Here is a 27,746-nt window from a genome sequence, read left to right as displayed (position 1 = left end):
AGTGAGAAGGCTGAAGGTTGTCTTGGCATGAATTGCACGGCAAGAAAGTGGCGCTTTCAGCTGAACTCAGCCACACACACACCGAACCCTCATGCACAATAAGAACCTGACGAGATCGGACTTGACGTGATTTACGGCCTGTCACAAAGCTTACGAATTGTTAAATAGCTTATAAAGAGATATATATATGTTGCTCACCCTCTACCCTCTGAGTTCTCTACTTTTAGATTTTCAAATATACTCGCTTTTCAGTTTCTGGGCTATAGCCTAGCTGGGCCTGTCACAATATAATTAATACTTATAATTGCCTATATTTTTCCGCTAAAAAATCACTAGCCAAACGCCTATAATATTTAATCGCTCAAAACCAAATAGTTACAATAACACTACAATTTAGAGAAATTAATATTTAATTCGGGCTATTTAGAGTATTCTCTATAACTTGTAAAGTTTTTGGAAATTTCGAAGCACTTTGAAAAATTTATGTTTTTTTGGTGTTCGGAGAAGAGTATAAGTGGGTTGAAGAGCCATAAGAACGCGTTTCGGGAGACTATCGAAGTGTATTACCGACAAGATTTCTTCTATCTTTTCATCCAGGCAGTATGTATTATTGAGAACTCTGTGGGAGGCTGGTTCACTGAATCGTCTAAATGGGGGACATGTACGCACAAGGGTTCCCTCAATATTGCTGGCAGCGGTTCAAGAGATGGTAGTGGTGGACTCCTCCATCACGTCACTTTTTCATCAACTTCTCCCTTCATTCTGAAATGGGAAGACGCTGGCAAAACCGCCTACAAGTTCATGGCGGTCCTGGATGACATATCTATACGGATCAAATAGACAGTGCAGCCATGGGCTCAAGAGCTTGGATTCTCCAAGAGAGATTGCTATTCCCGAGAATCATTCGCTTTACGGAAGAGCAAGGGTTTTTTTGGGGGGGAGTGTTACTGTATTTATACAATATTTTACCAAATACAATATAATTCGTGTCCTCTTATAGCCGCCTAATTTAACTAGCTGCCGGGCGTGTAACGCATATTTTTATGGCACTAAAAATTCTGGGAGAAGCAGACAACAATCATGAAGGCAAAGGTTCAGATGATGACAAGAAAAACACAATCGGCTCGGAAGATACTTGAGAAGAAGCATGGGTTCAGCTGATAGCACTTTGGGAAGGTGGTAAAGATGCTTGTTTTCGCCACTTTGAGACTCCTAAGTCTGCGCTCAAGACACGCCGTCACTAATGGCTGATCCAAATTCTGAGAACTTTCTCTCTCCATTTGACAAGGGGAATGAACGAGGATAAAGCTTTTCCACCTGGGGATAGAAGAAGTTTCTTATTTGGGGTCAATTGAGAAGAAGATGTCAAGTTTAAGTCTCAACGACTAGGTCAATTGAGGGTTGATGTGTAAATTGTCTACAAAGAGGGGGGAGAGTTCATAAGGAAGCTCTGATATTATTTACATTGTGGGCACGCTGAAAGTAGGGGTCCAAGGCTAGATCATGCTTTTCAGCCTGCTTTTGATCTCGCTTCATATCGTCACAGAAGAGTTCTTTGGTTCTTCAGCAACGGTTACGGAACCTCCCGGTACACTTAAAGCGACATTTCTGAGCGTGCTGAATGGTCAGTATTTTAGTGAGGCGAGCCTGCAAACAGAACCACTCAGACTGGGCCATACCCTGTCCAACAGATATGTTACACAGGCTAGACAGCACAGACCCCGCATAAAGCATATTGGGTTACCATCAACACTATCTCTTTCAGTGTCGTCAAGATTTAAAACACTCTAGTCTTTATCTAAAAACTCACACAGCAGCGGCATCACAACAATGTCGTTACGTCAATCCAGTCCTGCACTCACGTCTGCACAAGATATCATAGCCAGTGGCAGGGAGACCATTGTCTCCCCGTGTTGCCCAGTTTGCCAGAATCTCGACCCCACTGAACACCTTACGGAGCGGAGTGTCATACCTCGAAGTCCCTTGGGTTCTAGGGGCAGAACCCTATATTCGGATGCGGAGTTGCTGAGCCAGTGGGGTGCAGGCCGAGTTGCCTTATTCAACCGAGAGTTTGGGGAGCTCAATGAGCGCAGGAGGACAGGCTGCATCTACTGTGCGTTGCTCCTCCAGGCTTGCGAGATTCTCGGTGTGAAGGGAACCGAGATCAATCTTTGGCTTGAGCGCGGACAGAATCCCAAAGTTACCGTCTGGACTCCCTGCAATAAGCGCATTTCTTTTGAGCTGTTCACGAACAGAGGTAAGGCTCCGCCTAGAATAGCTTTCAACCAGAACTTACAGGTCTTAATCACAAACAAACTCCAAGTTACTGAGACCAACACAGATATCGGGGCTCCTTGGGTTCGAATCCACAAGCTCGATGAAATATCACGCCATCCAAACGGACCCGAAGCTGTCGACTTCCTTGACAGATGCATTCAAGAATGCACTTCCCGGCACACGATATGTCGCTCAGCAAATTCCTTCACACCTAAGAGGCTCATAGAGTTGAGACCCAAGGAAGAAAGCTGCAGACTTATGGAGGGAGACAACGAAGCATCACTCATATATACTGCTCTAAGTCATTGCTGGGGCCAGCAGGTGAAACGGCTGAGAACGATCTCAGAAACGCTCGAGCGTCACAAAACCATCATCGGCTATGACGAGCTGCCAAATCTATTCCGTGACGCCATACTTCTGACTCTCAGGTTGAAGATTAAGTACATCTGGATCGATTCCCTGTGCATCATACAGGACGATGACAAAGACTGGGCAGAACAAAGCGCACAGATGGCACAAATCTACGAGAATGCCTACCTTGTCATAGCTGCAGGATCGTCCGCACATAGCGGTCAGCCCTTTCTTAACACACCAAATCGGTGCGAGTCGCAATCAATTCCTGTTGGCCAGAACAGTGGTTCTACGAGTGTACTTGCTCGAAAGATCCCGGCCACCGGCATGCATGAGACATATGAAGGGCATTACAGTAATCCAGATCCGCTCGATGAACGTGCTTGGACTCTCCAGGAACGAATCCTCGCTACGCGTCTTGTCAATTACTCCAGCACAGAGCTCCAATGGATGTGTAAGACTCATAGAACATGCGAAGGAGGCCACCGCGATAGGTCGCAGCATCATTCTTCCATTCATTCAATCGTAAGTCAGTCCGGAGCTTACGCATTCTGGCAAGAGACTGTCAAAGAGTTCTCGCACCGGCGCTTGACGTACGCCAAAGACAAGCTCCCTGCACTCGCCGGTGTTGCATCTAAAATTGCAGCAGCAACCGGAGATGAGTACTTTGCCGGCCTCTGGAAACGTAATCTAGTCTGGGATCTTTGCTGGGAGCGGCACATGTGGGAGATTGTACGGTGGCGCGCGACGGAAAACCCGAGAGCGCCGTCTTTCTCCTGGGCGTCTGTGGAAGGCAACGTCTACTATCATCCTGATACCAGCGCAGGGAGAGGAGGCACCTGCCATGTTGAAATAATATACGTGGACTGCAAACCCAAAACTTTCTCCAATCCTTTTGGCGAAGTTAACGAAGGTGGCTTTCTGCGCTTACGAGCTCCCGTCAAGGAAGGCCGAATCCACATCCACCCTAACGCTGGCAACGGATTCCTCTGGTCGCACGAACTATGGTTGAACGAGACGCACTGGCGGATCCCGTTCATGGCCGATGTACCTCTTGAACATCATCATGTCAATCAGATCACTCAGGATCACAGCTTAGCAACCGAAAGCGACAAATATGAGTGCACCGCGGTCCGAGCTCCTCCTGACTCAAATGGTAGATTAGTAAACGGAGAGCGCGTGTGGATTCTCGTTGTCGGCTTCTGGCACGAGAAAGATGAGAGGACCGGAGGCTTGGGGAAGATTTGGTTCTCGTGCATCATTCTTGGGAGGCGTACACCGGATGCATTCGAGCGATTGGGCTTCGTGAACACTGGTTCACCAGAACCATACTTATCCCAAGAAGATTGCCAACCTCTTCTTTCCTTCCTTTGTGGAGGGAAAGATAAAACTGAGCTGACCATTGTGTGAGTCTACAAAAGAAGTAAATGAAATTTAATGAACTGCTTAAATGCGATCAAGTTCCTACTAAACCGAGTGCAATAAATCAGCTGAATAGTGAATTATGTGATCGCCCTGAACCAGTGATCGTCCCTCAGAAGTTCACATTCGGCTGCCCGACTTTGATAACATAGGAAATAATGAACTTCAACCATTCCGTCTGGCTGGTATTCTCGCTTCTTAGATGCATAGTCGTCCCCCAATCAACAAAAGTATCGCCCTTTGTGTAAAGCTCGACCTCCTTTCCCTCCCATTGAGAAGCAACATTTCCCTCGAGGACGAAGCCTGTTCCAGCGACAGGGTGGTTGTGAACTGGTGCCGCTACTCCTGGAGGGTATTCGAAGAGGACTAGACGTGATTCCCAACCCGGAAATTCAGGGATTGGCAAGGATTGAAGAATCGTGCGCTTGACTGACGGTTTGTCGGGGGTTGCCGAAGCCATTGTGATGTACTCGACTTTTATGAAGGCAATTCAGAAGATGCTTGTTGAAGTCTTGGTCGCAAAGGTTTTGCTTTCAAAAGCGAGCTTTGTCAACAGTATGTTTGTATGAATTTAAGTGTTGTGTTTGAGAAAAACAACTGAGATTCAGTACTACTATGCAATATATATATGCAGACATCCCATAACTGAACGATGTCCGATAAACGATGAACGATGATGATCTGCATCACAAGATTACAAGTATGCTTAATAAGGAAAAATTAATAAGCTTCGAGCGCTAGAATATACAGCAAGTGCTTAAGAAACAGGAACATGATTTCAAACTACAACTAGTACCAGAACTGAGCGCAACTTCAGCACAAGTCCCTGCTGAAATCTATCTTCTAATTGGATATGAACACGAGATACACTTGCCTCTCCTCTCTTCCTAAGCAAAGATCGACTCAGACGTCAGGGAGGGACCGACTCATTACCAAATGCGGCGTTAAAAATTCGAACGTATTGATATGTTCGTGATTGAAAATCTCTGGGGTAAAGGTAAGCAATAAGTGCCAAGACGCTAGAAAAGCTTGATTGGCTTTACTAAACAGGAATAGGGCCATCGGATGGTGGAGCATGGTCTAGCCCTTGTCATAACGCCGTTTCTGCTTCTACAGAGATTCTGACGGCTCTTATGTACAGACACGATATCCGAAGAGAGAATAGCAACTTTTTGGCATACTTTTAATGACTAACCCTGCAACATTGAGTACCTAGACAACTATGTCTCGTGCTCTGCCGAATTTTTATTTTTTCCTGCCCTCAACCAAAAGTCCTCTTTCGAACCTCGCTCAACAACCCATCTGACATTAAAAGAAGAGCCTTGAAAATAGTATTATATATTCTTTCTCAATGTTTTGACATCACAAGTTCTGCCGGTAAACGGTACCCCGTCAGGGGCTCGCTTCGGCAAAACGTTCCCCGCTCCAACCTCAAGGATGCTTCTCCTCCACCCCACCTTCTCTCAAATAAAAACATCCACGATGTCTGCCCTCGATCACCAAACACAATGGCGCCGTCAGCAACAATCACAGCCACAAACGGCACCACCGGAGTCGCAGCTCCAGGCCGACAATCGTACAACATCGCCTTGATCCCCGGTGACGGCATTGGCATCGAAGTCATCCACGCCGGCCAAGTCGTTCTCCAACACCTAGCCAGATGTCTAGATACCTTCGACTTAAAGTTCGAGGAGTTTGAATGGAGCAGTGCATACTACAAAAAACATGGCCGCTACCTCCCAGACGACGCTTTAGATCAAGTCCGCAAATTCAACGCCATTCTCTTCGGCGCCGTAGGAGCTCCCGGTAAGTGTCTTTCTCCTCAATTCATGGAATGAAAAATTCTAACGAACACCCTCACAGATGTACCAGACCACATATCCCTCTGGGGCCTCCGCCTCGCCCTCTGCCAGCCCCTCCAACAATACGCCAACGTGCGCCCAACGCGAATCCTCCGCGGTACCACCTCCCCTCTCTCCAACTGCGCGCGCGGGGACCTCGACTGGGTGATCGTGCGCGAGAACAGCGAGGGGGAATACGCTGGCCACGGGGGCACCTCTCACATCAACCAAGAATGGTCCGTTGCGACCGAAGTATCAATCTTCACCCAACACGGCTGTGAGCGCATCATGCGATTCGCCTTCTCTACAGCGCAATCCCGGCCCCGGAAGAAGTTAACCGTGGTAACGAAGTCCAACGCGCAGAGGAACGGGATGGTGTTCTGGGATCACGTAGCTGCCAAGGTAGCAAAGGAGTTTCCGGACGTGGAGTGGGATAAGATGTTAGTGGACGCGATGACGACGCGGATGGTGTTGAAGCCGAGCAGTATCGATACGATTGTAGCGACGAATCTGCATGCGGATATCTTGAGTGATTTGGCGGCTGCGTTGGCGGGGAGTATTGGGATTGCGCCGACGAGTAATTTGGATCCTACGAGGAAGAATCCGAGTATGTTTGAGCCGATTCATGGGTCTGCGTTTGATATCACGGGGTTGGGGGTTGCTAATCCTGTGGCGACGTTTTGGACGAGTGCGGAGATGTTGAGGTGGTTGGGACAGGCTGAGGCTGCTGAGCTTCTTATGCTCGCGGTTGAGAATGTTACGGAGGGTGGGATTAAGACGCAAGATCTGGGTGGAAAGTCCAAGACTGTGGAGGTCACTGAAGCAGTGTGCAAAGAGATCGAGAAGCTTGCATCGTCGCCAAGCAAAAAGATGTACTAATGATCATCAAGCAGAATATATGCATTGAAAGATTGTGCCGTTGCACCCAGAGTCTACAGATTTCACGATCGGTATATCATACAAAACAGCCTTCTAGTACAGTTCAACCCAGTCCCAAACTCCCATGATCGAGTCGTTTCGAAAGTCCGCTCATCAAACTGCCCTAAATGCCACGCTCAAAAGCAGTATCAACTAGAAATGAAACTTCCAGTCATGCTCCTCTGTTTTCCCTAGCCAAATCTCACTTCGTTCTACTAAGCCGTCTCCCACTGTCAAATGGATAGACAGCGCTCGATGGACTCTGTGGTGTGGCTGGAATCTTCATCTCAGGAAGCCCTAGTTTGACTTCTCCAACCTTGCGAAGCAGTCCTTGCAATGCTATCCTGACTTCCACTCCCAGATCCATGTTCAGCAGCTCCACGGACAAGGGATAGAACACCTCAATGTACTTCTCGAATCCTTCTCGAGGGAAAGTCGTATATCCTTCTAGGACATTCACGACAACAGGTCTCCAGGCAATGATGTTTCGCTGCTGAGACTCTTCTTCTAATTGTGTGAAGCCACGAATGATGTCCGTACAAAGAGGCACAAGTGCTGCCTCGATGTCCCCGCGACTACGCTTTCGTTCTTCGCCTTCATCATGGTACATTCGCAATAAGATGCTGACGTACGTCGCAGCACTACCACTCTCTTGCTTCAGCAAATTGGGTGGCTGCTTCATGAAACCCTCTCGCCATAGTCGCATGCGTAGTTCCTTGTTCTCATTAAACTTCTTCGCGAAGAGGTAGCTTTTCTTCAGTAGTGCCATTAGTCTGAGGAGTTCTGGACTAGGGATCTGGTCATAGACCGAGTCGTTGGAAAACAGCTCGTTCACGGTCTCGATCATGAGAAGCTGCAAGACACAACGAGTGATGATCTTGTTGAAGAAGCGCCTTCGAGCTGCAGTCACCACAACGGGCTGTTGCTGGAGACCAGATTGCGGCTTGAACTCTTCCAGGCCCGCTGTAGAGGTTGTCGGTGTTTTAGCCTCATCATCGTTGATGCTGTCTGTTTCGGGCGAGGTCGTTCCATTGGTACCATTGATCTTCAAGGATTTCTCATCCCCGACCGGTTCTTCCATTGGCGAAATGACACAATCTAATCCATTGTCCAATGCGTTTCCGCCACCTGGCGTGCCTGCTGCGGAAAATAATTGGTATGCGGTAGTCCGTTCGAAGAGGCCTACAAAAGCCGTAACAATCTTTGACCAGTGCTCAGGTTTTAATTTCGAAACGTTGTTCAAGATCAGCTGCTGCAGAGAATTGCTCCCAATTCTGGCAATGGTATCATTCTCTTGGCAAATGCACAAGGAAAGAAGTCCCAACAGGTCACCAAGCATGTACTCGAGAGCTTCGAAGTAATGAGTGAACAACTTTACGATGTTACGAAGTGCTTGGATCATGGTGGTGGACAGCCATACCGAGAGCTCTTCGTGTTGTTGGATATTCGTCATCTCGGAATTGTCCTTCAAGACTGTGAACGTAGGGTATAGAATCTGTCTCCAGAGAGTATCCCAGAAATCGACAGGGAATCCATGACCGTGGTTTGTCAAAGCTTCGAAAAGATAATCTAAAGCTTTCGATCGCACTTCAAGATCCTCTGCATTCATGATCACATCGTGGAATGAGAACATGACTGGAAACCAGAATGCCTCCTCCTGAGATGTGCGAGAGATTTGTTTTGAAGCAGGATCCGACGACTTTGCAGAGCCATCCGAGTTCACGTTTGCCTTCTTTGACAGCGGGCATTCCGGTGTTCTTAGCATGGTAGGGATCACGGACTTCATGACTTCGATTGCCTGTAGCCCCATTTTCTGGAACTTCTTATTCTTGGAGAATTCGGCCAGACAGACCATAAGATCTGGGAATGCTCCCTGGGAGATGACTACTCCAAATCTGGTCTTGTACACTTGCGTGACGTTCTGGAAAGCGAGGTTGACGATGCTCTCGTACGGCGATTTTGCAGCCACTGTAAATGTACCAAACATGGTTCTCCAGCCAGATCGAATATTCTCGCCTCGAGCTTGGATCATTTGGATCAAGCAACGAAGAGCCATATCCATGACCTTGGAGTTAGTGCTGTTCATCATGACATGCTCGAACGGTCTTAAGAAGTCTTTCTGGAACTTAAATCCTGGCAGCTCTTCAATCTCCATAAAGCGCATCGATAATTGTCGCAGTGAGTCCAGAGCGAAAAACACCACAGCTGTATTATTGTAGCACCCTACACGATTGAAGTGCTCCCCTAGGACGACCCAGATGTTCGTCCATTCAAATCTGACACGAGTCATATTGTAGTAACTGATCTCAACCAGCTTTTGCAGACTGTAAGTTCTTGGGGATTCATTCTGACCAGAAATTTTGATCTCTTCCCAGCTGACTTCTGTCAAGGCTCGTACGAAGTGCACGATAGCCTCACCTGAAAGATCCTTCGTATTCGTGAAGATTCTATCAACACTCCTAATCATGTCGTCCGACCTGCTTTCAATGGCAATTTCCATGGAATAGCTCGTGCTTGTAGTAGTGGATCTCGGCCGAGGGCGTATCGGTCGTTGTGATTGACTAGACTTCCTCGAAGAAGAGCCTGTATCAGTCCGTGATGGAGGTACTATCCGAGCCTTTGAAACGTCGGGTATTGAGCCTTCGTCTACGCCATCTGAAATGAGTTGGAGTCTGTCCAACTGACTGACACACATAAGAATATCTCGCCATGACCCTTTTAGTAAGTTGCCTTCGGTCTGGGCAATCTCTAACAGAATCTTGAGAGCTTCAACGTTCTTTGCCTTCATTTCAGTAGGATTGTTGAGGTTGGTGGCGTTCTTAAGGGCAGAGACAAAAGCTTCTCTTGGAGTCTCGAGGTCGAACAGGCAAGCAATACGGATGGCAAGTTTCATACCCTCCATACAAGTCTTGATAATCTCAGTGTTCTGAGCATGTTGCATCTGACCTGAAAGCCCAGAGAAGAATGACATCCATGTCACATCAAACATCGGACCAACATGTTTGAATGACGATGCTGGAATAAATCTGACAGCTCCAGCCTTGGTTGCATTCCTGCGTTGGTTCCTGAAGAGGTTCTTGAAAAGTTGTTCTGACCGATTTGAGATCTCTTCTGACTGCTGTATGTATGCTTCGCGCTGCAAGTCCCGCCCCACAGTTGCAAGAGCTTGTCCGAGACTGGCTGTGATTCCGTTGCTAGTTTGAGGGGTAATACCTTGCGCAGCTGCATCTCTGCGCTCGCTTTCTAGCACAATCTCGTCATTCGCAATCTCATCATATATTTGAAGGAGGTATTCGTCCGGAAGATTGGCATTATCGTTAATACCTCTGTTGTTCTTGATGAAATCCTGTTGTGTCATGTGTTTTACAATCTTGCTGCTGTGAAGATCGGTGTTCAACAGAATCACGGAGTAAGCCAAAACATATGCTGTATCTGCATTTGCGAAAGCGTTTGGGTTTCCAGTCACGTATCGTTCTGCGAATTTCAGCATGAAGCGATCGATCTTCTGTGCTTCACCAGGCAATCGGAATGACTGGAGAAATTGTCGCAGAGCAGAAACAAAGCGGCGTTTTGCGAAATCCATACAATCAACGAAAGCATGCATGATCGCAATGTTGCGTTCGTCGCCATCACCAAGAAATTCTCCAATTTGCGCTTTATCCAAGGCCTCCTCTCTTAATAAGAATTGAGCAATGTCCTCTGGAGTGTCATTAGGAATGAAACCTTCGGACAAGAGAAGCTTGATCCCTCGCTTCGGCTTGAAATTAAACGCCTTCACGGCGTTATTCATGGCAGTCTTCCTCTGCTTTTCTTTCTCGAGTTGATCTGGATCATCATCGATAATGGGTGTTGAAGGAGGGATAGGAGTATCGCCGTTGGTCATTTTGGTAGAGCTGTTATTCGCTCCAGGCTCAAGTGACTGCCGGTAATCCTCTGATGCCCTGGTCTCATTTTCAAGTCCACTAGTCACTTCAGCAATGCCTTGTTGCGACCAGTTGACCAAAGATCTCAGAGTCTCAACAAGAAAATCCAGAGCCTGTCGCTTGATTATGTATTCTTTCGGAATCTCGTCATCGGGACTCGTGTGATGTTGAGCCATATTGGTTGTGGCTAAAGATGGTGGAAGCAGCCCTTTCATCTGCCAGTCAGACATCGACAGGTTTGCTCTAGCAACCCTTTCTTCATATTGTTGTTGATGACTGGGTAAAATCATGACAGGCTGACTAGTTGCCTTGGAGAGGTCTTCTATGAGAGTTTGGAACATGTTACCAGTATTTCTTTCGCAATCGTAGTTGAGATAAATTTCAACCAATGCCTTGGGATCTGAGCAGAGGCGTTGAAGTATGTTCATGAATAATAGCTTCTGGGTAACAGGAGCGTTCCTTCGCTCTAGCATGGCAAGATATATCTCACTCATGAACACCTCAATTTCTCTCTACATATCTATTAGCCTTAATGTCTTGTCGGTAACTGGTATACATACCTTCAAAGGAGCTCTCATGAATTTCATCATGAGCCAAAATATCTCGCAGCAAACCTCGAATACTCTATCGACGGAGCTAGCAGCATTTCGGGTAATACTAAGACATAGATGAAATTTGGCCGCTTGCAAAAAAGGGGTAGGTGCGCTGCTCTTGCTGTTTGTGATCGTACATAGAGATGAAGTGAAGACCAGCATGTTATTATTGAGTAGAGTATGGATAAGATGAAGAGATATCAATTTCGAGCGCATAGCTTGTGATGTGAGGTCGTAAAGCTGCTTGGGTGGTACTTGTTTGATGCTAAGATTGCAGAATGATCGAAAGACCAGGTAAGCATCCCGAGCATATATCTCGTCTTCGGTATCGTCTGATTCCATGCCATCATCTATGCTGCTCTCAGGTGGTGTCTGGCCTGTTGGGGATCTAGGCGATGCTTGTGCACCTCTCAATTGTGTCACCATCGTTGGCCCTTCACCCATCTGTGAGTCGTCGAAGCTCTTTCGGTGCTCAAGGTCCTTGAGAGTAAGTTTTGGGCCATCATTCGAAGCTGCTTCAGACGTAGCACTGTCTTCCACAGACTCCTCTTCATTACTTCTGCCTGCATCGTTGATCGAATCTGACGCATCGACCGTAAACGAACTGGTGTTGGCAGCACCTGTCCCTAATTTTGATAAATTCAACCTGGCCTCTTTCATGTGTATTCTTGTCTTCACCCTCTCGAAGACAGTTCCGACCATCTGTGTAAGCGTCCCTTGTGCAACCTGCTGATTCGCACTGCTCTTCGACAAGAGGAAGACATTGTACACTTGTCGAACTGCTTTAAGGAGACCTGCACCATGCACAACTATTTTGTCGTTCAGCACAGCCGCAAGCAATGATTTGACAATCTGCAGCTGAATCTCAGTCGGTGTAGGGTCCCCCTGAAAACAATCGCATATCGTATCAATTGCTCGCTCGATCAGCGGCTCTCGAGATGCCTCTTTGTCGGCATTGGGCGATGATGGGACAGAGAAGTAGGAGTAGCTTATGAGCTTTCCGATGCAGTCCAAGGCACCTGTCGTTAAGGGGATGCTGCCGGATTGCGTGGCCAGCTGCAGCGGCGCAAAGATAATCTCGGGATCTGGTAGTTGAGGTTCATGCTCTTTAATGTCTTTCAGCGCCTTTTGTACGGACTCTGATAGCTGCTTGTTCTTGTGGGCCTCTTTTGAAGCTGCGATAGCTTCAAGTGCAGACACCACGAAGACAATGCTGGACGAGCTCATATTGCCCTCTGGTATGCGCCTGCTTCCATTCGTATCCTCCCCTCCGTCTGCAACTTTCGTCGTCGAGGGTTCGAGTCGATATTCGTTCGTGGTGGGACCGTTTGAATTATGGATTAGCTACCACGTAAACCTCTCAAGGCTCAAAGAAATGATTATGTTCTCAGATAATAATCCGTCCCGCGCCAGGCCGCTAAGCACCAAAGTAAGGCTTCACTAGGCTTGAGAACGCCCAGGATTTACTGGGTCGTCTTGACCAATGAGCAGGCCGGGGAGTCTTCGGGCCCTTTTATTAGCGAACGGAGGGTTTAGCGGTTTAGCTTATGCTCAGCGAGATGTAAATTCCCAACGAAGCTTTTCAACCATCAAAAAGAATCTCTCGCTCTCACGACCCTTCTTCCCTCCGCCCAACCCATTGGTGAAGCGCATCTAAGACATCAATCGTCTGGATAGGTGTCTCACATTCTCTTCCGTTCTACTTTTCATTTACGTTCCTTTCTGCAGCTTCGTCGAGATGTTAAGTTCGGTTTTGAGACGCCGGGTTGCGAGCGCCCTTCCAAAGTCGCAACTCACCTTCCACCTGGCACGATGCTATGCGTCCAAGTCATTCCCGCCTCACACGGTGGTCACAATGCCTGCCCTGTCCCCGACGATGACTGCTGGTAACATTGGTCAATGGCAGAAGAAGCCCGGCGATGCAATTGTTCCGGGTGATGTCCTGGTTGAGATCGAGACGGACAAGGCACAAATGGACTTTGAGTTCCAAGAGGAGGGTGTGCTGGCCAAAATCTTAAAAGAATCGGGAGAGAAAGATGTTGCAGTTGGCAATGTACGACCTCAATTGAGCTCTAGGGACTTTTTGTGCTGACTGCAAAACTAGCCGATTGCGATTATGATTGAGGAAGGAGAGGATGCGTCGGCTTTCGAGTCTTTCACACTTGAGGATGCTGGAGGAGAGAAATCACCACCACCAGCACCAAAGGAGGAGGCTAGTGAATCTTCTGAGCCAGCAGATACTAAGTCCGGAACTGCACCACCACCCAAGCAGGAGTCAGCACCAGCTCCGGAAGAGACTGAGTCGAGTGGTGGCAGATTACAGTCAGCTTTGGACAGGACGCCAAATGCCAGCGCTGCCGCTATCAGATTAGCAATTGAGACTGGTGTCAAGATCACTGGTCTCAAGGGAACTGGAACCGGTGGACAAATTACGGAGGCCGATGTTAAGAAGGCTTCCTCCGGTGGAGCCGCAGCTGCACCAGGCGCTGCCCCAGCTGCTTCATACGTCGACACTCCCACTACTTCTATGCGCAAGACTATCGCCAACCGCCTTACCGAGTCTGTGAACCAAAATCCTCACTACTTCGTCGCTGCTACCGTCTCAGTATCCAAGCTACTCAAGCTCCGTGCAGCTTTGAATGCCTCAGCGGATGGAAAGTACAAGCTCTCGGTGAATGATTTCTTGATTAAGGCCTGCGCTGTTGCTTGCAAGAAGGTTCCCACTGTCAACTCAAGCTGGAGAGATGGTTTCATCCGTCAATTCAACAACGTAGACATCAGCGTAAGTTTTAGCCCCCACTTTCACACAGCCTTCTGAAAATGGCTTCTGACAAAATTCTCCACAGGTCGCCGTCGCAACCCCAGTTGGACTCATGACCCCAATTGTCAAGAGCGTCGAAGGACTTGGCCTTGAGTCAATTTCCGCACAGGTTAAGGATCTTGGCAAGCGCGCCAGAGACGGCAAGCTCAAGCCAGAAGAATACCAAGGCGGAACCTTCACCATCAGCAACATGGGCATGAACCCTGCGATCGATCGATTCACCGCTGTCATCAACCCTCCCCAAGCCGGTATCCTCGCTGTCGGAACTACAAAGAAGGTCGCTATCCCAGTTGAGACGGAGGAGGGCACATCAATTGAGTGGGACGATCAAATAGTGGTTACTGGAAGCTTCGATCACAAGGTGGTGGATGGTGCTGTTGGAGGCGAGTGGATTAAGGAATTCAAGAAGGTCGTGGAGAATCCTTTGGAGCTGCTGTTGTGAGGAATGGATGGATGAGGAGGGACGAGGAGCGTTGCGACTGTAATGATGATGGCATAGAGATTCCCCATGTAACCTGTACAATGACTCTGCTGCATTTTCTCGCAATAAAACTCGGATTCTCTTGCTCTTGCGGTAGGCATCCTCTCTTCACAAGCTTATGCAAGGCTAGCCGCTACTGCAGGTCTCACTGCTGAATGCCGATCAGAGAAGAAACACAATTGCCTCATCCATAAAGTACATCTTCTGTATACCAGACATAATGCCACACTCCCAAACACCATGCAATGACCCTCCAAGCGCCAAACAATGCATCACGCTCGCTCAAGTTCAAATTGTAACTCCTTCCCAACCCCAACTTCTTATCTAGACCCCAAACCCAGCGCACCACCACCACCATTAGCCTGCTCCCTCGCATAAACCCCCGCAAAATCCAACTGTCCCAACATCCCATTCACAGCATCAATCTCCCTCGTCAAATCATCCACATTCCCACTCAACGCCTGCACCTCATCAAACTTCCTCGCCTTCTTAGCATCGTTCACCATCTCCGTAACCATAAACCTCTGCTCTTCCAACACGATTAATCGTTCTCGCAATTCCTTCTCTTCGGCTTCCATGGCGGAGACGGCGCTGCTGGAGCTGATTTGAGAGGCGGAGTCGATGTCGTTGTATTTTATCGAGGCGAGGGCACTGCGGCCGTTCGGTGGGAGACCGTTGGAGCCGTGCGGAGAGGCGTGTTTGAGGATTTTGGGGAGGGATTTGAGGGGGAGCATGTGGATGCTTAAGAAGTTGGCGCTTTGTTGGTAGATGGCTCTTTGGAGTTTTTGCTGGGTGGTACTTGTGGTTGGGAGATCTCGTATTCTTTTTGCTGCTAAGTCATACTTGCCAAATGAGTCTATGAGTCGCTTTCGGACTTTGGAGGCTTCGGTGAGTTGGTTGTGTGATGGTGGTTTGTCGGGATCTTGTAGTGCTATTAAGAGTTTTTGGAAATTGGGTAAGAGAAGACGAATTCCTTTTTCGAATTGCAAGAGGTTCTCATATGCACGTTGATCCGGTGGTTTGTGAGATAATTCAGCCGCAAAGTCTTTCTTGCTGAAAACTGTGGCTTTGCAATCTCTGCACATTCGAACGTCCACGTTCAGCTGAGAGTTAGATTGTTTTTCTGACTTTACGTCAGTTACTGTCAAATGTCAACAAATGAAGAAATTTGTATAGAATCTGGCTTACCAGCAGCAACACTCAAACCTATCTCGGATGAGCATCCAGTCCGCGGATCTGCACAGACCACTCGTCCACACAGTCGACAATGGTGCCTTCGAAATGACCATGATCCGAATTCCTGTTGGCAAAACGGACATTTTATAACATTCGCATCCTCTTCCCAGGTGACTACAGACTGCTCCAATAATTTGCGTTGGTTCTTCTGCCCAGCTAGGGACAGTATCCCACCACTATTTCCAGCCACATCCTCTGGCGGGTTCGCCAATAATTGTGTCAATTTTGTAAGCCTCTTCTCCAGCCTCGAGACTTCCAAATACTGCTTGTCGACCGTCTTCCTTCGCATAGCTAGAAAGTCGTTCGTATGGTCTCTCATGAAGCCATTATGATCATTGTAGCCATCCCTTGACTTGAAACAAGTTTCGCAGACCCTACACCAGAATCCTCTTATTGGTTCGTGTTGTGCTGACCTCGAGAGCTTCATCTGGTACATCGTATGATCCTCGCAGAATAGTCGCCCACAGTGTCTGCAGTTCACGTTCCCATTTACGGACCCCAACCGTTTCCCGCATGCTGGCTCTGTACATAAATCATTGTACCCTGATCTCTGCCAATGTGCTCGAGTAACCACTTCATCTGGATCTGGCCGTGCTGGTTCAGGCGTAGAAACGCGGTTCGCAGGATGGATACTAGGCGAGCTCGTTGGAACTGGGGGTTCGTTCGATTCGAACACATCCAGCCCTTTGAGTTTCTGGTTTATGACCGCCAATGGCTGGAACTTCTTCGCTTTGACAACTTGCTTGTTGAACCAGTTCTTGACCTCATCCTGCTGAACTTCGGGGAGTTCTTGATGGTTGTCGTCGAGATGCCTAGGAAAGTTAGATATGTACGGCACAACACTGGTGTTAAGCATACCGATTCAACTGTAATAGAGTCATCTATAAATTGTTAGTCGGACCAGGCAGGTGTTGTTGGTTAAGCTTACCATCTCTTCATTGCAAATCGGGCAAAGCAACTTCGTGCTCGCAGCCGTCACTGAAGACGATGCTCCATTCTGCAAAGATACCACCGAACTCAAGTCTTGGTTGATTTCCGGTAGTGGGGACGTGGCCAGAGGTGAGGCAGTCGATCCGCCAGACGAAACAATACTCTCAGCAGGAGACGTGAAGTCTGAAGTTCGATGCGCCGGAGGGGCGGGAGGCGCCAAAGACTTCCCACTTCCAAGTATCCTCCCGCCTCCCAGCTTTCGACCAGACATGGCGGTGGTTTATCAAATGCGTAGCCTCAGAGCTTTGCCAGCTCGAGGTGTTTGAGGATCTCCAACTTGAAGGTGGTCCGTGGACATACCAGTTCGACGCTGCACTAGGCGACGAGCTACAGCCTTATCTTATCGCCTCGCTTTACTAGGATTACTCAAAAATATATCTCCGTTTCAATTCTTTCAACATGGAGGACAAAAAGTTCTCTGAAGTTCAAGGTGGTGGTTCACTGATACTGGCATGGCAGATCAGAAACAAAAGAGTCTTGGTAGTAGGTGGCGGCGAGGTAAGTCATTCTCAATCACCTTTCCAATTGCCACTGACAATGAGTAGGTTGCTGCGGGGCGAATATTGAATGTACTCAATGCGGACGCAAAAGTTACTGTCGTCTCTCCACGAGAAGGATTAAATCCGGAAGTCGCATATCGAATCGAGAAAGGACAAGTTGACCACTTGGACCGGAAATTTGAACCTTCAGACCTTGACAATGTGGATATGGTCTTGACGGCAGTGGATGATCCGGAAGCTTCGTCACAAATATGGAAGCTCTGCAAAGAGAGAAAGATTGCTGCGAATATTGCAGATGTGCCACCTGAATGTGACTTCTATTTTGGAAGTGTACATCGGGATGGTCCTCTCCAAGTTATGGTTAGCACGAATGGGAAAGGTCCAAGACTGGCAAACATAGTGCGGAGGTCGATAGCAGAGAATTTGCCAAACAACATAGGGGAGGCTATAACAAAGGTCGGAAAGTTGAGACAAATGCTGAGAAAGGTTGCTCCGGGTCCTGAAGAAGGCCCAAAGCGGATGTCTTGGTACGTGGTTTGAGAAACTACAATGAACGAAATACTGACAGAAATAGGATGATTAAGGTCAGCGATGCATATAGCTTGGAAGATCTATGTGAGATGACGGATAAAGACATGGAGACATTATTAGGGTTTTATGGGCCAGACAAAGTGCCCAGACTAGGTTGCTTGAGGGCGATGGAAGGGGAGATAGATGCCTTTGATGGATCCTTTGGGTTCTGCGTTGGATGGGGATGAAGCACTCGCTATGTAAGGTAACTTGTATGATCACAGAGCTAGAGAAGTGTACACAGAAGGAGAGTACTAGCTCATACATAGTACATAATGACACTTAAAAGCACAACTCCAGAAACTCCAAGTCAACCTCAAGTTCCTTCTACCCATGTATTTGAAGACAACAAAGAGGAATACTCATCAACATTCACAACCTGACCACTACAGCTTCGCCTTGACTTTCCCACTCAACACCGCCTCCAAAGCATCGACTCCAGCTTGCACAACCTGTTGATCTTGAGCCGGCGTCCCAGTACTTGCTCCAATACCACCAATGACCTCTCCCTTCGAGTTCGTAATAGGTAATCCTCCACCAAAAGTGGTGAATCGCCCTCCATTCGTGTTTCCAAGTCCAAATGCCGGTCCTCCTGGCCAAACGGCTTCTTTGTAGGTATGCGTGCCTACTCGATGACCTGCAGCTGTGAAGGCTTTGTCCATTGCGACTTTATAGATGTCAGAGTAGTTCTTTGAGCAAAACTAAAAGACAGGAGAGTCAAGATCAAGAACGCCAACTCCATTGCCCCCACTGAAGAGCTTCACGTGATGCAAAAAGAACTCGCAGAATCGACAAAAAGGCAATAATAGTATAGTAACTTACTACTAATAGAAGTAATCTTTGCATTCGGCATCCGAGAGAAGTGTAATAGGTGTGTAGAGGCATCGACGATCGCAATATTCATGTCAACGCCTATTTCACGTGCCTTCTTCTCCGATGCCGCGATCGCGATCTTTGCTCCTTCCAATGTGAGCATTTCTTGGTGTTTTGTTGCCATTTTGTATGAGTTGTTTGGAGTCTTGTTATTGAGAGTATGGATTGAGATGAATTGGTTGAATTGAGATGAGAGTTGGGGTTGTTGTCGATCATGCCGAGCCATGACCGAATAGCGCCGGCTATGCGGAATGAAGCTATTTTGTTACGGTCTTTATAAACACAAAAAATTAAAAAGGAAAGTAATAGAAAAGTTAAAAAAAAAGTTTATGTTCAATGTACTGGTCCCAGCAGAATTTGCATCTGCAACTCTCAGTCCCATTTATCTCGATTGCTCGAGGAAACAGGGGGCACCGTTTGCGTCTATGAAGGGGGTAACCTTTTACAGAGTATGTTCCTGTTACACTATAAGACCATGTTTAATTGTGGCAGATTTTGGGTTGTTTAATTCTATAACGTAGTCTGCGAGAGTTGTTGAAGAGCTTTCATCTGGTATATTGTAGCGAGCGAGCGTGGCCCACTAGCATTCCGGTATGTTGGAATTACGAATTTCAAGTAAAGACATTCTACTGTTTTCACTTGCAATGTCACTCACATTCCGATGAATAATTTGGGCTCTTCTTTATCCGTTTATCTCAGGTCATTGCCTTCTGTGACCGCAGCCTGCAGGATGGTGCCAAATTCCTGGGGAAGGAGTCAAATTGCTCCTCTTCAGCTCCACACAAGACCTTACAACATCACTTCTCTGCATATCTCGCACCCTCAAAGTCATCTTCTGCTTATTGGAACTTTTCATTGATACTTTACTGCTGATGAACAACATTTTCAATTTTCTCCGCCGCACTACTTACCATTTCCCTCCTCTGTCTTTGCCTTTCCCACCTGTAAAGAGGCGCCGGCTTCTTACTCTTAATTCCAACCAGCCTCCTGAGCCACCACGGTAGCACTTCCCGTAATTGGTACTCGCAATGCCTCCTCGTCGGCACTCCAAACACATAATTCATATCCTCCAAAGTCGTCACCTCAGCAGTGCCAGGGACAAGGAGCCACACGAGCAAGAACGCAACAGCGTCGAGTCCAGCGAAGAGACTCAAGAGGCCGGTATGTCCTATGGCTTGTGTCAACTGGGGAACGGTGAGGGCGAGGACGCCTGCGAGGAGGAAGTTCCAGAAACAGGCCCATGACATGCCGACTTCGCGGGTGAGGAGGGGCCAGATTTCGGAACTAACTGGATTAGTATCTCATCAGCTAGAATATTGGATGAACACATACCTATACAGAAACGGCACGACTCCAGCGCCCGGGCTATACGCCAGTGTAAAGAGAACCAAGAATGTTGCCACAACACCGATCCTCGCGTTCTCGTCCTGGATCTTGAAACTGAAACCAGTGGCCAACAGCATTGGAAAGCAGCATAACAAAGACATTAACAGAAGGTATCTTCGTCCTTTGGTGTCGATAAACCAATAAGCCAAGGGCGAGAACAAAAAATTCGAAGCGCCGAACCCAAACGATAGCCAAAGACTGTTGATGGGACTGAATCCAGAATCAGCCAGGAAAGACGCAGCAAGAAAGGCAAAGATGTTGATGCCACTCATTTGTTGCGCAGCCATCACGACAAGACTTGCAACCGCTGCTCGCTTGTTGCGACTAATGGTAAAAAGTTGTATGAAACGACGAGGATAACTCGTGTGTTTGAACTCTTGCTGATACATGTCTCGATCGACATTTGCGGACCAGTCATTCAGTTGCCGTTCGACGTCTTCTCGTTTCGAAAACAAACTAGTTTCGACTTGGATCTGGGCGTGGATGTAATACAGATCCCGTGCTGCTAATAGCGGATTCTCACGGAGCCGTACAAGGACTTCGTAAGCCTTCTGATATTTGCCTTGTTTGATGAGCCACCTTGGAGATTCGGAACAGACAAATGCCAGTGTAAGTAGGACAACAGCTGGTATGAAACCCGATGCTGTCTGCCACCGCCAATCCTTATGAACGATGAGATTGGCCGCACTTCCCAAGAAGATACCCAGAGCTGTGAACGTCTGCCAGGAAACCAACAACCGTCCTCGAATGCGAGCTGGAGCAATTTCACTCTCGAAAATAGGAACAACGCTCGCTTTAGCACCCATACCAACACCGACCAAAAGCCGACAAAAGAACAACGACTGCCATGCTTGACAAAACGCACTTCCAACTACACCAACAAACGAGAACAGACCAGCAATAAACAAGGCACCGCGACGACCATAGAAATACTCGTTCAAAGGATCGGAAATCCAGGCCCCGACTCCACTAGCAGCAAAATAAGTAATAGAATTCACACCACCAAAGATCCACACATCTCTCCTTCTTTGCGAGACACCATCAACACGCAATCCAAAATCGGTCGGCCAAGAGAGATTAGCACCAGTAAGAGACGCTTGGTCCCAGCCTTGAGCAATAGCAGCGATACAGCAAGTCAATAAGATCACTTTGAGCTCCTTGCTTTGTTGCCAGAGGCTCGACGTCTTCTCGCGATTCAAGGCGTCACGCTCGAGGTCCGTTACGTTGCTGCTGTCAGCTGAAAGGAACAGTTCTTCGTCTCTGGCTAGACGACCTCCTCGCACGAGGAGTTCTTCGGAAATCGAGTTGGCGAGGTTATGTGCTGCGTGAGTCTTCCGGACATTGTCATCCTGGACTTCGGGATCTGTCCAGAGGAGTGGAGAGTCGATTCTGGGTTATCGCATCAGTGATCTGGGTTTACGGGAGCAGTGGGATTGCTTACATGCCCAATTCATTTCGCTCTAACAAATCCTTGAAAGGAACTCTGTTCCTTGAGCTTGGATGCTGATTCACGAATTAGCCAACCATTATACACTCTCAGGCATCAAGGGAATCCCCACATCAGTTCCCGAAGCCATGGTTGTGGGGCATTCAAAGGAGGCTCTTCATATTCACGCCGGAATTGCGACGACGATTGACGTCCCATATATCAAAGATATGGTGGCTATAGCGAAGATTTAGGCAGCACGATTTCGACCTCGAGTTGTGGACGCCCCGTCGAGATTAAGCCACATGTGCCCATCATCATCCTGCAGCATTACTGTACCGTACCAAGGCGCCGGAGTCCTGATTTGTGGGAGGCTCAGCTGTCATGTGTGAATTCAGGTTTGTCCGTGTGAGTAAATCCGGGCGGGCGATGATCTGCAGTGTCGAAAATGAGGCGGGCAAGCGGGGTCTGAGCCGTGTGGCGGGGTGTGGCGGGGTAAAGTCCTGAAAATTGCTCGTAGAATTCACGATACAGATCCACGTCGTGATATCACGCATTCACATGTCTTTTAGGAGTTCTTTAAAGGCAAAAATTTAGCATTAATTAGAGGAATATTACAGCATATCCAAGTCTCTCATAGGGTATCAAAAACCAGCAAAAATAATATCAATCCATCCCCGCTTGTTCCCATCCCCCACGAACGCCTCGCTATGGACGTCTCACAAGACCCTTTCCTCACGCCACCGAATTTCTTGACCTCCTCCAAATCGACTTCTTCGAAACGGTAGAAAGAACACTCTCCCTCCTAGGCGTAGGTTCCTGAACTGGTTCAAGAGGTTCTAGGATTCCCATATCCTCACATTCCTCAAAGAAACGCTTCATATCAGGTTTATCCCACGCCGAACGATCGCAAACTGCTCCGCCTTTCATGAGAAGATCTACCATCTCGTGTCTCTTCTTCTGTACTGCGATATACATCGGCGTCCGCCCCGCTGTATCTTTCGTCTCTGTTTCTACTTCGTTCTTAAGTAGAATTCCGGCACCGTGTAATTTGTTGTTATTAACAGCGCAATGAAGAGGCGTCGTCCCATCACTTGCTGCTGCATTGACATCCGCGCCATGTGTCACAAGAAGCTCAACCATATCTTCTCCTTCCCAGCCCGAGAGTGCGTAATGGAGAACCGTCCAGCCATTCTTGTCGCTCGCCTTTACATCTGGGCTCTTTTCATGCTCCAACAATAGTCGAACGATCTCCGTATGTCGCTTTTGTACGGCGAGGAGAAGTGGTGTTAGGCCTCGCTCGTTTCGTTGTTCCATGTCTACACTTCCTTCGGCTAGGTCGAGAAACCATTTTGTTGTCTCGTAATCGTTTTGTTCGATCTTGTGTAGAACTAAGAGCCCGGATGCGGTTGAACTTGAAGCGTGCAGATCTGCTATGTTCGTGCCTATAAAGGAAGAGTTGTCTGGTGATTGGGATCGGACTCGCTCAAGCTGGTCATCAGAGGCAGGCGGAGTTGGGGGAACTAGATCTGGAAGATGTGCTGCCATGATATTTGGGCCAGAATTGTGGGCTGAGGTTGGTCTCTTGGGTTCCGAATGACTTGGATGTCGTTGTCGATAGGTCATAGCTTTCCCAGGCTTTTCCCAATAGTCATACATCTGTGACAAAAGATTTCCGGTTTGCCTCAAGCTTGGGTGGGTTTTCCATACAATCGTGGAGTCCGGTCGGTCTGGAACTTTCATAGCTGAATCATACGCTTTTAAAGCATAATTCTTCCAGTCCTCAAACAAATTGTCATCTGTCTGACCCATGTACTTATCACAGTACTCATCGTGATAAACTTGCGCCAGAGCATAACAAAGCCTGCCTTTGGTATCCTTGCCACAGGGCGTTGCTTGAGCATCTCGTAAAAGGTCTTCATACTCATATTTTGCATCTTTGTACTCCTTGTTCTTAGCTTTTGCAAAGGCGAGAATTTCTCGAAAAGCAAGTTCATCCTCAAAAGGGAAATTGTGGATATTCTCTCGTTCCTTTGCTGTTTCCATAGCACCAATAATGTGAGTTTGAGCGGTCGAGTATTCTCCCTCATTCAGTGCAGTCACAGCCATCTCATAATCGTTATCAATATGATCAGTGAGGATCTCCAAGCGTTCGACAGCTGGTGCTTTGGGGTCCTTCGTCTTAGGAGTACTCGGTATTGACGTTGTACCTGGTGTTGGGTCACTGATAGCCTCATCTGGATCCGAGATTGTTTGCCTCGCAGATTTGACAATTGTACTAGGACGGGATATCTTTCCACACAGCGAACTTGCGACGCTAAGACACTCGGAAGCCATATCTGAAGCTTGGTCTTCTATATCGTTGGCCACCAAGTCCGGCTGTGCGTCTGTCTCGACAGCTGTATTTTCTTCTTTCACTTTCATTGTTCCTAATTTGCTTTCGAGCGTCGGCTGCTGCACTATGCTCTTCAAGCCTGCCATCATAGCATGTATTTGCTCAATATGGGAATTCGTCGCATCGAAGCTAGTCTGAACCACGGTCTGAGTCTCCTCATGAACAAATCTGCGAAGTGTCAGGATAGAAGTACCAAAATTTGGACAACACTTACACATTGATACACTGAAGCATCAACTGCAAAGACGAAACACTCGTCTCAACCTGTCTCTCAATCTTCACAATCGCCGGATTCCTAACCTGGACCTTCATCTGCAACCAAGCTTTCTCCCAACACCTCTTACTCCTCCCACCGCCCAGCTTCTGCAGCACTTGCTCCAACCATTTCACGCTCCGTTGTGTTTTATCCAGCGTCCTCTCAGTCTGCTCGTAAATCCCCCTCTCATCCTCACTCACCGGCCTCGTACTCAGCTGCGCCTCCCTTCTCTTCAACACGACATGGACCGCCGTCGCAGTACTGTACAAATACTCAACCTGATCAAACAAACGACTCCTCGTCTCGACGACCTCTCTCGCATCTAGAATGAACGACGCGATGGTCTGCGACAGGACTAGTGAGGCTCCCAGAACCTGAATAACGGCCGATGCTGCAGAAATGCCATCCATCTTGACCGTCCATGGCGAGATGGAAAGAAGATGGGTGGATCAGGATCGTGAAAGGACAGTTTATGGGTCGGAGGTGGTTGCATAGCCTAGTAGTGTGGTCAGCCTTCTTTTCGTGGGGAGCGGCACGGGTGGTGGATCGTCTGCCTCATGTCATCATGCACTGGTAACCAATTGCAGGAGCATAATTCGGTGGACTCGTACCGTCCCGCGGGGTAAGGTTTGAGTGGGTTAGGCTGCAGGAAATGGGACTCTACGCCCGAGTTGTGTGCAGTGAGTTGAGCCACCGTGGGATGCCTCGCTTAGGAACGATACCCTCTGGATCCACGAGCCACTGGATATCTTGGGAAGAGAATAGATGGAAATGTAACACAGGGGTAAAAAAGAAATACAAAATGCTATATACTACCAACCATAACTCTAACAGAATTCACAGAATTCTTGTGAATTTACACTTTCTTTGGCAAAATATCTATCTATATATCGTATATCAAGTACTGCCCCAATCTATGGCCCTCTGCCGTCACCATTTTTCTTACTTAAACACTCCACTAAGGTCCAATGATACTTCCGACTAGACTTAATTATCTTCGAGTTGTCCCCAAAGGGCTGAGATATCCTAAGAGCCAGATAAGTCCTCTCCACTTCCCTTTTCCCCTTTCCCCCCTCAAGCCGTGACAGCACGAGTGACAAACGACGTAACCACCTTCGCTGTCGACGTAACAGTAGCTATAGACTGCGTAAACGTCGTAGTCGCAGTTTTTAGAGTGCTGGTAACGGTCTATATTATTCAATTAGCACTGGAAGCCCGACTAAAAATTAAGATAGGAATCAACTTACCGCGACCGACAATGTGGCGGTGGTCGTATCCACTTTTCGAACACTGGTCACGGTCTGTATCATTGGATTAGTATTGGAGTCTGGATAAATTTTAGTTGAGGATAGATGTACCTGAACGGATAACGTGGCAGTGGTCGTGATAGTCTGCACCCTCTGAACACTGGTCACGGTCTATATGATTAAGTTAGGGCTGGAGTATGCATGGAATTTATGCTGGAAAAGAGCTCACCTGGACAGACAAGGTAGTTGTGTCTATAATTGTCTGTGCCTTTTGCACTGAGGTGGACACCGAGACGAGAGTTGTTGGCACTAGTTTGGTTGATATTACTGTAGAGGCTGGCAGATCGCTGATTGAGGTCACTGTTGTAGGCACCAGCTGAGTTGAGGTGATGGTGGAAGCGGGGAGGTCGCTGATAGAGACAATTGTTGTTGGCACGTATTGTATAGATGTGACCACCGAAGCTGGAAGAGTGCTGTAGGATACCGAGACGATTGTGGTAGGTACATATTGTACAGAAGCGGGCTCTGTACTAGTTTGCACAACGGTAATGAAGTCATCTTCTGTCGCTATGGTTGTTTGAGTCCTGAGATTTAGGTCAGCAAGCTAAATCAATTGCACGAACAGATGCCAGGCGCTAGCTTACACTGTAACTTCTGAAACAACAGTTGAAGCGGGTTCTGTACTAGTTTGCACAATGGTAACAAAATCGTCTTCCGTCGCTGTGGCAGTTTCCGTTCTAGAATTAAATTTAGAAAAGTCAATTACAGGATAGAGGGTATATGAGGGACCTACACTGTAATAGCTGAGGTGACAGTTGAAGCTGGAAGCGTACTAGTCTGCACAATGGTGATGAAATCGTCCTGTGTATTAGTTTCGACAATAGTGACGAAGTCGCTCTCTGTGGCTATGGATGTTTGAGTCCTATGAGGAAAGTCAGAGATGGGACTCGATTTAATCAGGCGATTTTGATGATACTTACACAGTGAAATCTGAATAGATAGTTGTTGGGATCGCCAAAGTACTGGTCACTGTGACAGTGTTACCAGGCACCAAGGAGGAAGAGGTATTCGAACTTGTGACAGACGAACTCGTCGAGACAAGACTGGACGATGAAGAGCTCACGACTAAAGAGGTTCCGCTGGTGCTTGAGAATAGAACAGAGGAATTTGACGAGCTGGACAGGCCTGTTGAGCTCAGAACGCTGCTTGTCTGCGAAGTCGGCACGGAGGAGCTCAAGGAATTGCTGGAGCTGAAGGAGGAGCTTGACAGCAGACTCGAAGATGATTGAAGACTAGAACTGCTCGTGGGTTTGCTGGTTGTTGATGAGACACTGCTGGAGCCTGAGCTCAAGACGGACGAGGTGCTAGTAGGCGCAACTACTACAGCAGTGCCTCCCCAGACAATGTTCAGTGATACAGGTAGAGGGGTCGCATATATAGTTGGTTTAGTAGCGGAATTGGCTACAACCGAGGCGTAGAACGCCTCTGAGCCTTGGAAAGTCAGGTTGCCGTCTGGTGTTTGGCCGAAGACAGTGGCAGCACCCGCTGAAGTAGCCACACATCCGAACGAGAAGTCGCTACCAATGGTGCAATAATTGGTGCTGTGCTGGATGGTGAATGCTGTCCCATTGGGGTACAGGGGGACAGCAGTGTAAGTGGCTGTATTTTGGCCTGGTGTATTGTACCAAGTGCCTGCGCTACCGATATCTCCCTGAAGTGTACCATTGCTCCAGACGAACAGATGCCCCTGCCCATTGAAATTGGTGTAAGTCGGGTAGACTGCGGTACTTGTTGTCGTGGCTGTATTTGTGGTCGATGTAGGGTTTGTTGTCACGGAAGACCCAATTGATGTCGAGGACGCCGAAGAGATGAATGATGTAGAGGAGCTGCTCGATGTAGTCGTCGAAGAAGTCTGCAGTGTAGCTGCATGTGCCTTATAGAGGACGGCAGAATCAAAAACAGTATTGTTCGCGGACCACAGTGTGTCAATGGTCATATGGGTGCTGTTGGCGAAGGAAATTGTTGACCACGCATAGTCTGATGCCTCATGATACGCACTGTAAGGCTGGATGGTTGTGAATGTATCAAGACCATCATAATGTCCTGCTGCGCCATTCGTTATGTAAAGTGTGGCGCTGGGGTTGTTAACGAACATGGGGACAAAAGTCCGTGCGTTCAGGGCATCAGAATCATGAATTTTATTAATTAATTAGCTGTAGACCAGCCACATCGCTTAATTA

At 47.8% G+C, this 27,746-nt stretch overlaps 10 protein-coding genes across 10 annotated transcripts in view; 4 read left to right on the top strand and 6 right to left on the bottom strand.

Moving 5' to 3' along the window:
* Positions 1 to 1,775: 1,775 nt before the first annotated feature.
* LY89DRAFT_617687 (HET-domain-containing protein) lies at positions 1,776 to 4,049 on the top strand. Its single transcript, XM_018210810.1, has 2 exons — positions 1,776 to 2,257; positions 2,342 to 4,049. Exons 1-2 carry the CDS (start codon positions 1,831 to 1,833, stop codon positions 4,036 to 4,038), a joined length of 2,124 nt encoding a protein of 707 aa, XP_018070821.1. The 5' UTR covers positions 1,776 to 1,830; the 3' UTR covers positions 4,039 to 4,049.
* A 100-nt stretch (positions 4,050 to 4,149) lies between these two features.
* Positions 4,150 to 4,981, bottom strand: LY89DRAFT_782717 (uncharacterized protein). Its single transcript, XM_018222613.1, has 2 exons — positions 4,925 to 4,981; positions 4,150 to 4,580 (listed from the first exon to the last, which is right to left on the bottom strand). The coding sequence occupies exon 2, from the start codon at positions 4,508 to 4,510 to the stop codon at positions 4,163 to 4,165; it is 348 nt and encodes a 115-aa protein (XP_018070820.1). The 5' UTR covers positions 4,511 to 4,580; positions 4,925 to 4,981; the 3' UTR covers positions 4,150 to 4,162.
* A 494-nt stretch (positions 4,982 to 5,475) lies between these two features.
* Positions 5,476 to 6,984, top strand: LY89DRAFT_685425 (tartrate dehydrogenase). Its single transcript, XM_018215080.1, has 2 exons — positions 5,476 to 5,856; positions 5,914 to 6,984. The coding sequence occupies exons 1-2, from the start codon at positions 5,559 to 5,561 to the stop codon at positions 6,768 to 6,770; spliced, it is 1,155 nt and encodes a 384-aa protein (XP_018070819.1). The 5' UTR covers positions 5,476 to 5,558; the 3' UTR covers positions 6,771 to 6,984.
* On the bottom strand, positions 6,775 to 12,702 carry LY89DRAFT_617680 (Sec7-domain-containing protein). The gene is made up of 2 exons (XM_018210809.1): positions 11,293 to 12,702; positions 6,775 to 11,244 (listed from the first exon to the last, which is right to left on the bottom strand). Exons 1-2 carry the CDS (start codon positions 12,550 to 12,552, stop codon positions 7,012 to 7,014), a joined length of 5,493 nt encoding a protein of 1,830 aa, XP_018070818.1. The 5' UTR covers positions 12,553 to 12,702; the 3' UTR covers positions 6,775 to 7,011.
* A 361-nt stretch (positions 12,703 to 13,063) lies between these two features.
* LY89DRAFT_697604 (pyruvate dehydrogenase) lies at positions 13,064 to 14,588 on the top strand (the record flags this gene model as incomplete). The annotated part of the gene is made up of 3 exons (XM_018216923.1): positions 13,064 to 13,378; positions 13,430 to 14,107; positions 14,172 to 14,588. The coding sequence occupies 3 exons, from the start codon at positions 13,064 to 13,066 to the stop codon at positions 14,586 to 14,588; spliced, it is 1,410 nt and encodes a 469-aa protein (XP_018070817.1).
* Positions 14,589 to 14,837: 249 nt separating this feature from the next.
* On the bottom strand, positions 14,838 to 17,387 carry LY89DRAFT_84135 (uncharacterized protein). Its single transcript, XM_018223448.1, has 4 exons — positions 16,792 to 17,387; positions 16,722 to 16,744; positions 15,816 to 16,675; positions 14,838 to 15,750 (listed from the first exon to the last, which is right to left on the bottom strand). Exons 1-4 carry the CDS (start codon positions 17,062 to 17,064, stop codon positions 14,948 to 14,950), a joined length of 1,959 nt encoding a protein of 652 aa, XP_018070816.1. The 5' UTR covers positions 17,065 to 17,387; the 3' UTR covers positions 14,838 to 14,947.
* On the top strand, positions 16,987 to 18,210 carry LY89DRAFT_84129 (siroheme synthase middle domains-like protein). Its single transcript, XM_018223447.1, has 3 exons — positions 16,987 to 17,351; positions 17,399 to 17,880; positions 17,928 to 18,210. The coding sequence occupies exons 1-3, from the start codon at positions 17,253 to 17,255 to the stop codon at positions 18,109 to 18,111; spliced, it is 765 nt and encodes a 254-aa protein (XP_018070815.1). The 5' UTR covers positions 16,987 to 17,252; the 3' UTR covers positions 18,112 to 18,210.
* Positions 18,211 to 18,309: 99 nt separating this feature from the next.
* On the bottom strand, positions 18,310 to 18,920 carry LY89DRAFT_647041 (DUF336-domain-containing protein; the record flags this gene model as incomplete). Its single annotated transcript, XM_018211940.1, has 2 exons — positions 18,310 to 18,590; positions 18,746 to 18,920. The coding sequence occupies 2 exons, from the start codon at positions 18,918 to 18,920 to the stop codon at positions 18,310 to 18,312; spliced, it is 456 nt and encodes a 151-aa protein (XP_018070814.1).
* An 865-nt stretch (positions 18,921 to 19,785) lies between these two features.
* LY89DRAFT_558025 (uncharacterized protein) lies at positions 19,786 to 21,688 on the bottom strand (the record flags this gene model as incomplete). The annotated part of the gene is made up of 3 exons (XM_018208408.1): positions 19,786 to 20,080; positions 20,129 to 21,571; positions 21,624 to 21,688. Coding segments are annotated over 3 exons (1,803 nt in total), but the record flags the coding sequence as incomplete, so codon positions are not given.
* A 4,094-nt stretch (positions 21,689 to 25,782) lies between these two features.
* LY89DRAFT_749160 (Metallo-dependent phosphatase) overlaps positions 25,783 to 27,746 on the bottom strand; it is a gene marked incomplete at its 5' end in the record, with an annotated part of 4,571 nt that continues 2,607 nt past the window's right edge. Inside the window, 3 exons of the mRNA XM_018221170.1 lie at positions 25,783 to 26,243; positions 26,300 to 26,428; positions 26,487 to 27,641. Of these exons, the coding sequence (XP_018070812.1) occupies positions 26,147 to 26,243; positions 26,300 to 26,428; positions 26,487 to 27,641 (1,381 nt within the window). The 3' untranslated portion in view covers positions 25,783 to 26,146. The remainder of the gene's footprint in view (positions 26,244 to 26,299; positions 26,429 to 26,486; positions 27,642 to 27,746) is intronic.

Source organism: Mollisia scopiformis (genome assembly GCF_001500285.1).
Source record: "Mollisia scopiformis unplaced genomic scaffold LY89scaffold_13, whole genome shotgun sequence".
Classification (NCBI taxonomy): domain Eukaryota; kingdom Fungi; phylum Ascomycota; class Leotiomycetes; order Helotiales; family Mollisiaceae; genus Mollisia; species Mollisia scopiformis.
Note: the sequence above shows the minus strand (reverse complement) of the source record. Positions and strands in the feature narration are given on the sequence as shown.